The sequence below is a fragment of the Plasmodium gaboni genome, chromosome 8, assembly GCF_001602025.1.
Source record: "Plasmodium gaboni strain SY75 chromosome 8, whole genome shotgun sequence".
NCBI classification, from domain to species: domain Eukaryota; phylum Apicomplexa; class Aconoidasida; order Haemosporida; family Plasmodiidae; genus Plasmodium; species Plasmodium gaboni.
In genome coordinates this window covers 931,803-941,628 of record NC_031488.1, presented here as the reverse complement: position 1 = coordinate 941,628, position 9,826 = coordinate 931,803, and the positions used below count along the sequence as shown (strand labels likewise).

The 9,826-nt window shown below is 17.9% G+C and overlaps 3 protein-coding genes across 3 annotated transcripts; 2 read left to right on the top strand and 1 right to left on the bottom strand.

Annotated features, from left to right (window-relative positions):
* Positions 1-1,284: 1,284 nt before the first annotated feature.
* Positions 1,285-3,007, top strand: PGSY75_0826400 (putative dehydrodolichyl diphosphate synthetase; the record flags this gene model as incomplete). Its single annotated transcript, XM_018785386.1, has 8 exons — positions 1,285-1,298; positions 1,385-1,440; positions 1,525-1,616; positions 1,767-1,909; positions 2,008-2,124; positions 2,241-2,522; positions 2,612-2,714; positions 2,864-3,007. The coding sequence occupies 8 exons, from the start codon at positions 1,285-1,287 to the stop codon at positions 3,005-3,007; spliced, it is 951 nt and encodes a 316-aa protein (XP_018642353.1).
* Positions 3,008-3,446: 439 nt separating this feature from the next.
* Positions 3,447-4,919, bottom strand: PGSY75_0826300 (putative SPRY domain; the record flags this gene model as incomplete). The annotated part of the gene is made up of 1 exon (XM_018785385.1): positions 3,447-4,919. One exon carries the CDS (start codon positions 4,917-4,919, stop codon positions 3,447-3,449), a length of 1,473 nt encoding a protein of 490 aa, XP_018642352.1.
* Positions 4,920-6,740: 1,821 nt separating this feature from the next.
* Positions 6,741-8,495, top strand: PGSY75_0826200 (putative alpha/beta hydrolase; the record flags this gene model as incomplete). The annotated part of the gene is made up of 1 exon (XM_018785384.1): positions 6,741-8,495. One exon carries the CDS (start codon positions 6,741-6,743, stop codon positions 8,493-8,495), a length of 1,755 nt encoding a protein of 584 aa, XP_018642351.1.
* Between the last annotated feature and the right edge of the window lie 1,331 nt (positions 8,496-9,826).

Here is a 9,826-nt window from a genome sequence, read left to right as displayed (position 1 = left end):
TTTTTTATATGCTCAAATGGAATATATAATATACAAATATTTTCATACGTATTAATAAAAAAAAAATATATGTATACATAAATATGATTGTACGTTTAATTTAATAAATTTTTTTTTTTATTCATATTTCTATATAATACGATATAAAAAAATATATAGCATACTTATTGTACTTGTCACCCAAAATAAAAAATATGCAAATATAAATAAAGGTCACAATAAAAACATCATATATATATATATAATATATGTATATATATACAATAATATCATATGATTTTATAAAACTTTTTTTTTCTTCCTGCGACTATATTGTTTATTAAACACCTGCCTTTATATATTAAACCTAATTATACTTTTCTTATATTTTTAATGTATAATGGTTCATAAAATATAAGTATTATATACATATATTTATTGATACTTTTCATATTCTGATTATATTTAAGACAATTTTTAAAGATTTCTAAAATAAATTTATGTTTATTATTATAATTTATATATTTCTATCATGTTTATCATATGGTGAACTTTTTATATACTTATAATAATACCCATAAAAAGAAAAAAAAAATAAAAGAAAAGAAAAGAAAAATGATGTATAATAATTAAATAAAAAATTGATATGCCACTTAATATATATATATATTCCTAAAAAAATGATACCTTTTTATATTCATCTGGTTTCAATATTTTCTTTTTTTTTGTGTGAAATGAGAATAAAAAATAAATCTTATGAGAATGACAATGTGTGTATATATTGAAATGTAATAAAAAGATAGGTATATAATTTATATCATATATATATATATATATATATAATGTATTATAATAAATTACCATATGTATATAAATTTAACCGATTTATGGGTGCAAATTCTTAAATAAATATAATGACTTAATAACATTTTGAATAAGATTAAAAAAAAAAAAAAAAAAAAAAAAAAAAATTTAAATATTCTAACTATTTATTAATAAATAAGTTATTACGTATATAATTTTTTCTGGTTCTTAATTTATATATTGTATACGTATGAATTATATCATATGTAACTTGGGGAGAGCATTTCAAAATTTCCTCTTTTCTTTTTTTTTTTTTTGTTTTTTTTGTTTTTTTTTTCTTTATAATTTTCTATGAATTCAGAATATATATATAATATATATTAAGTATTATATATTATTTATTTTATATAATTCAAACATTATACTTAAGACTTTATAATTTTTTTTTGGTTTCATTTTTGAGTATAAGAAATATATTGCATTAATATTAACTTCATTAGAATGACCCTGAATATGTATTCATGAAAAAAAATATATATATAAATAAAATATGATTATATCAACTATTATTTGTTCATTTTCCTTTTTTTTTTTTTTTTAGAATAGAAAGATTGGTAACATATGTATTAAGGGATAGAATAAATATTAAACATATATGTAAAGAAAAAAAAAAAAAAAAAAAAAAAAAAAATGGATGTTTATATTTATGAAAAATTTACGCTTGCCACATTTCTTTTATAGCCATAATTATGGATGGTAATAGAAGATTCGCCAAAGAAAAGGGTTTACAGACTGCTTTAGGACATTTTATGGGATCTAAAACATTAATACATGTATTTTAATTTTTTTGTTTTTAATATTTTTACATAAAGAAATATTTATTATATGAATATAATAATACCTTTTATATAATATATAAGAAAATGTAAAACGAATTAGTAACCGTTTAATTTAATTTAATTTAATTTAATTTTCTTTTTTAGATAATAGAAATATGTATTAAGTTAAATATAAAAATTTTATCCGTCTTTTCCTTTTCTCTACTTAATTATAATAGAAGTCCTGAAGAAATTCATTTTTTATTTTATTTAAATTTACTTGTACTTATTAATGAGGATTTCTTTTTGTAAGTAACAAAAGATGATTATCGTTATATAATATATATATATATATATATATATATATATATATTATATTCATTTATGTTTTATCCTTTTATTATAGTAAATTTATTAAAGACAATAAAATAAAGATCAAAATTATTGGAAACCTATCTTATGTCAATGATTCTTACAGGAAAATTATTTATGACATAGAAGAAAAAACTAAAAATTTTAACAAGTAACATTTGGAAAGATTGATATGTATTATAAATATATAAATATATATATATATATATATATATATATATATATATTATTATAATTATATAATTTTTTTTTTTTATTTCTTTATAGTATAAGATTAAATATATTCTTTTCATATACAAGTAGAAATGAAATGAGTCTTTGTTCTTTTAATCCAAGTTTATACAGCGACACCTACAAAAATTTATTACAAGAAAATAATATTTTCTCTGGTACGAATATTTTGACTGATCCGATTAAAGAAGGTTATTTTGATATTCCGAAACAAGAAGAACTAAAAAATCCAGGTCATGAAAATAAAAATGAATTAAAATTTGATACAAAATGTCTTTGCAGAGAAAATGTAAAATTCAATGAAGAACAATTAGAAATGTAAGTATATATATTAGGAGAATCATTTGTTATTGTATTTTATTTATTTTATTATTATTTTATTTTATTTTTTTTTTTTTTTGTTGCAGTGTTAATTATCATAATAAATTACTTACAAGTGATTTGCCTCCCCCTAATATTTTAATAAGAACATCAGGTGAACAAAGACTATCCGATTTTATGTTATATCAGGTAAATAAAAATATATATATATATATATATATATATATGTATATGTGCCATTATTATATATAAAAATATATATTCCAAACAAATAATATACCTATATAAACGTTCATAAATTTATATATATATATATATATATATATTTCCCTTTTTAGATATCAGAATTTACCGAAATTTATTTTATTAATGAATATTGGCCAATATTTAATTTTTTACAATTTATTTATATAATATTACATTATACCCTTTTTCAAACAACAAAGTGGATATTTTCTTACTCGAATCCTTGTCCACACTAAAGTTATACATATAAATAAATATATATATATATATTTATTTTTATTTATGTAGTTATTATTTTTTTTTTTTTGTTTGTTATTTTTTTGTGTATTTGTAAATTAATTTTTTATTTTTTTAAATTAAGATATAAAAACATGTAAATATTTTGAAATCATCAGTTTTGATATTTTTAAATGAAAATCATACCTTTTTATGTTAAAATAAAAATTCACCTGTACATATATATATATATATATATATATATATAATTATATATGTACATATTTTGAAAGATACAGAAACATAAAATTAACAAAAAATGAAAAATATAAAAAAAAATAAAAAAATGTATATATAATGTGATACAATAAGATAAATGATTTATAATTATTAATTATTTAGTAATCCAAAAGGATCTCATATACACAAATATATATATATATATATATATATATATTTTTATAATACGATGGGAGGCTCCATATATACACATGGGACGTAATCCTGCAAATGGTTATATGTAAAATTAGGGCCTAAGTTAATTTTAGCTGATGCTCCCATATATAAACTTACAGACGGATGATAAAATCCTTCATAAATATCCATAAAGGATGTTTTTTTTATTTGCCCGTTTAAAGAAAAAAATATTGTTGAACCTTCATTTTTTTTTAAGATAGGTGGATTTTTTGGATCACATAATATTCCATTTTGTAAATGTTCATATAACTTTTTATCTAATCTTGGATCGAAATTATATGAATTTTTATTTTTTAAATTTAAATAACAACCAATAATATCACCTACATTAAAAGGTTCCATACAATCATAACTAATAGAATTATTAAATATTTTTCCATTTTTACTATTAACACAATAACTATATTTATCTGTACCTATAGGATAATCATATCTCATATATCTACAAGCAAAACCAACTCTTATATATGGATTGACTTTTATAATTTTATCTTTATAACCTAAAAAATTGAAATTCTGTACAGGTTCTTCAATTTTTATTTCATAATACCATTTTCCAATGTCTGCACCATTATTTACAAACACACTAGACCATCCTTTATCACCATAACAAGTTAACTTGTCATTACTTAGACTTACAGAACTATCTTTATATTTCATTGAAAATGTTACATTACATTTATTTCTATATTTGGTGTAATCAAAAAAATGTTTTATATTATCTTTTTTTTCTACTTCTGGATGTACATGGATACTTGTTTTTTCTTTACTATATCTATTTTTTTCTTCTCCTTTCTTTGATTTCCCATATAATGATATTCTATCATTATTTTTTATGTCGCCATTTTTTATATCGTCATTATTTATATGATTATTTTTTATGTCGCCATTTTTTATATCGTCATTATTTATATGATTATTTTTTATGTCGCCATTTTTTATATCGTCATTATTTATATCATTATTTTTTATGTCTCCATTTTTAATATCGTCATTTTTTATATCGTTCATTTTGATATCATTCTTTTTCTCATCATTAATTTCATTCCTTTCAAAAGTCGAAACAGTTTTATTGTAAGATACCTCATTCCCCAAATGACTCATACGAATATGTGTACCTTCTCTCTGCTCCTCACATAATTTAACATTTCCTTTTTCATTCATATATTCATTATTCATATAATTTAAACGATTTTGATCTTTATCTTTTGAACTTAAAGTATTTTGTTTTTCTAATATTTTATCAGCACATTCTTCAGTACTAATATCAATTTTCCTTTTCTTTTCACTATTACTAAATAAGTTTAATAATCTAATAGTTTTCTGTATACCAGAACAGGACTTCTCTGAATTATTTTCTAATAGTTCCTTATTGTTTGATTTCTTTTCCTCTTTTTCATTCCCTTCCTCATTACTTATGTCTTCTTTGGAAAAAAAATTTTTAGTTGAGGCCATTTTTTTTTTTTTTTTTTTTAATATGTATTATTAAATTGTTGTTTATTCATTATATCAAAAGTTCTATATAAAATTGAAAAAAAAAAAAAAAAAAAAAAAAGGGAAACATATAAATATATATATATATATATATATATATATATATATATATATAATAAATACTAAAAAAAAAAATAAAATAATAATAATTCAATTTAACATAAATATAAATATAATATATATATATATATATATATATATATATATATATTTATTTATAATAGGAGCTAAAATTTTATTAGGTATAAAAATAAAAACTTTTACACAAAAAAAATTTATATAAAGATAATTAAATTTGAGGATAATAATTAAAAAAAAAAATAATATAAATAAATAAGGAACATATTATATATATATATTTAAAAATAAAATGATAAAGGGAAAAATTATTAACAGCCTTAATACTCACATAATTGATATTGGTCATAATAAATATTATATTTCATATTTTATATATTTCTTTATTTTAAATATAATATTTTTTTTTTGTTTTATTTCAGTATTCTCTTATTCTTTAGTTATTTTGTATATATATTAATATAACATATTATTATACATATATTCATATATATATATATATATATATTAATAAAATGGTACATTTTTATTTATTAAGAAGGGTATATATAAAATCAATTATTTCTACTGTCATTTAAATTTATACTCAATATAATTGAAACCACAATCATATTGTATTTTAATTTGTTCCCGTTTTCTTAATCTTTTTTTTTTCTTTTCTTTTTTTTTTTTGAATTGGTTGTGTTTTTATTTTCAGTAATAGGTATAATGATTGAATAATTTTTATATGGTCTTTTAAAATATTTTTATGTTATTTATACAATATATGGGATTCTTTAATTATGGTATATTTTTTTTCTTATATTTTTTTCTTTTTTATATTTTGACTAGTCGTATGAATTGTTCTTATTATATATTTCTAATACTCCTTTTATTTTATTTGATCAAAATTAAAAAACTCAATACAGGAAAATAGGGAAATATATATGTGTACTAAAAATAAAAGAGTCCGACTTTAATTAATATATGTGCATATGTATAAAATTTTTTTTTCTGTTTTTTTAAAACATTTTGATTATTAAGTGATTACTTTAAATAAATAAAATAATAATAATAACATTTGAGTGGTCATATAAAATAAATAATTATATATATATATATAATACGAGAGTATATAATATAAACATATATATATATATACATTTACTTTTATTTTATTTTATTTTTTCCCCACTTAGTACACATTTGTTTATTTGTCCCATTCTGTTATTTTTATTTTATTTTATTTTTTTTTTCCAACATTTTATTTATTTATACCCTATTAACATAATTTCTTTTTTTATTTGCCAACACGTATTTGTCTTTTAATTTATTTAAAGTAATTAATCTTTATTTTATACTATAAACATTGGAAATACATAAAAATAAATATAAAAAGTACATTATATTAATTAGTAATATGTATATTAATATGTACTAAAATTGTGTGGGCCTTCAATGCTTGTAATGTTGGTATACTTTATATTGATTTGAAAAAAAAAAAAAAAAAATTCTTACTAAGATTAAAATTAACATAACAAAGATAAAATGATATACACAAAAGGATGTAATATATAAATGATCAAATAAAAATATATACATATATATATATATATTTAATTTTGTATATTTTCTCATAATCTTATTAATTTTTTTTCTTTTTTTCTGTTATGATTATTTCCATTTTCTTTTTTGTTATACATAAAAAAAAAAAAAAGTTCAAGCATGAGTAATTCAAGTGATCATAAAAAGGAGGAAGGGTTTTATAATGATATATATCCTTCTTGTAAGGAAAAAGAACAAAATACAAATGATATAACAAATATTGTCATGCATAAGAACCATAGTTATTCTACGAACTGCAAAAAAAATAAAGAAAAGAGAAATAATAATTTAAAAGAGAACTCCATAATTTACAATAATAATACTAACTTACATATAGACTTAAAAAAAAAAGAGGAAAAAACAAAAAACAACCAAGTGGAAAATAATGTTTGCTACAGTTCGATTATGAATGATACAAATTCTATATTATGGCCAAACAAAAAAATAAATACAAATGAAGAAATAAAAAATATAGATACAAATAAAAATACAAATAAAAATACAAATAAAAATATAAATAAAAAATATATATCTCTGCTGAAAAGCATTGTACATTCAAGAGATGATGCAGATATATTAATCAAAATCAAAGAAAGTAAAAATAATAAGAATCATAATGATGTTGATATAATACAAGATAATAATTATAATAATATTATTAATGAGCATGTGAAAAAAAATAATAAATATCACGATCAAAGTGATGGTAAAACAAAATATCTTTCAAATTACAAATCAAAAAAAAAAAATAAAGATAAAAAAAAAAATGAAAAAATGTATAATTCCTCACAAAAACATTTTGATGAAAAATATAAAAGTAATACAATTAAAAAAGAAGGAGATTTAAATGTTGACAAACCTTTAGATGAACAAAAATATTCAGATGTAGAGAATTTTATTATATATAAAGTACCAAAGTATTTAAAGAAAAAAAATATCAAATGCCCATTTGTATATAGAAAAGTATTCTTTGGAAAATATGGTATAATAAATTATGATATAAAAGGTAATATTACAGATACATTAGTAATAACATTTCATGGATTGAATGGATCTAATGTAACCTTTTTAGAAATGCAAAATATTTTAATAAAATATAAATTTCAAGTTCTTAATTTTGATTTATATGGACATGGGTTATCTGCATGTCCTAAATATAATCATAAAAAAAAAACTTATGGAATTGATTTTTTTTTATATCAAATAGAAGAATTATTAAATCATTTAAAATTACAAGATAAAGATTTTTATTTAATTGGTTTTTCAATGGGATGTGTTATAGCTATATGTTTTGCAAAAAAATATATAAAACAAGTAAAGAAAATTATTCTAATATCTCCAGTAGGCCTTTTAGAAAAAAAACCTTTTCCTTTAAAAATATTAAAATTATTTCCTTGCTTAATTAATTTATCTTCTTTTTTTATGCTACCTTGTTTTTTTTCAAAAAGGAAATTCAAAAAAAAAGGAGAGCCTCAAAATGATACAGAAGATTTTATGTATAATAGATTTATGTGGCAAGCATTTGTTAAAAAAAATATTTCTCATTCTATACTAGGATGTATAAATAATTTAAAAATGTGGAGTGCTCATGAAATTTTCAAAGATGTAGGACTTCATAAAATTCAAGTTTTATTCCTATGTGGAGAAAATGATCATTTTTGTAAACCACAAGTATTTAAAAATGCATCTACATATTTTATTAATTGTCACTTAATCATTTTTAAAAATGCTTCCCACTTAGTTTTATTGGAAAAAAATCACGAAATTAATTTGTGTGCCTTAACATTTTTTCACATGCCAAATAATGTAGAATTAAAGGATTTCCACCATTTATTCCCTGTCGACAGCATAGGAAATTACGTATTCATATCATAAAAGAATAAATAAATAAATAAATAAATATATATATATATATATTTAATTTTCACTCTTATACATGTGTATTATAAGTTTGTATATAAATATATATTATATTTTCTATATATTTTTCAGCTATTAATATAGTGCTTTTTTTTTTTGAAAACATTTTATTTTTCAGTAATATTTTTGTATACAATAAAATTCGCACATGATCATTTATTATGACACATCACATACAAATTTTTTCAAAGTACATATATATATACTTTTGTGAACGTTAATTTTAAATTTTCCAAAAAAACTAATAAAGGCACAAAATTTTTTTTAAGGAAATTATATTATCATATTTATTATATATATATATATATATATATATATATTTATTTATACGTATAATGGGTCATTCAATAAACTAGCTAAAAAAATGAATATATATATGTTTTCTTTTTTTTTTATTTTTTGAAGAATAAAAAAACCATTGAAAATTATACTTACCAAATGAATAATATTTTTTATAAGAAAATAGACGTATGTCAATTATACTTAATACATATATTAAATATTTACTATTACTTTTTATGTGCAATTAGATATAAACTATTAAAAAAAATAATAATAAAAAAATAAAAATTGAGACCGATATATACAATATTATTGGACCTAATATATATATATATATATGATGTTCTATTAAATATATATAAAATATTACTATTTTTTTTTTTATTTTTTATCACAATGTTTTTATATATTAAAAGTATACATATATTTAAGTATTTTTCACTTTACATGATAAAAAAAATAAAAAAAAAGTAGACATATATACATTTATATATTCATAAAGATATTTCGATCTTTCTTTTTTAAAGAAATATTTGTTTATTTGAAAAAAAAAAAAAATTGGAATAAGTTTTTTTTTTTTTTTTTTTCATTTATTTTTTTTCTTATTTTATGTTACAACAAAATTTGAGTTCTATAGATACATATTTTTTATTTTCTACTTAAATCAGTTAATAAATAAAAAAAAGAAAAAAAAGATAAGATATTTATAAAAAATATATTATATATTATATATATGAGTTATATATATATATATATATATATATATATATATATTATATATTCATATGACTATAATATATATTATATTCTTGTATATCTTGCGATGAACGAATTAAAATATATATATTTTCATTTAATATTTTTTTTTTCCCCGTTCATGTTTTAAAATGGACTTATTTTTAATAAAAAAAATTACATGACCATAATAAAATAAATAAAATATATTATAATGAATAAATAAATAAATAAATATGTACATAATATATCTTATAAAATGAATGTAC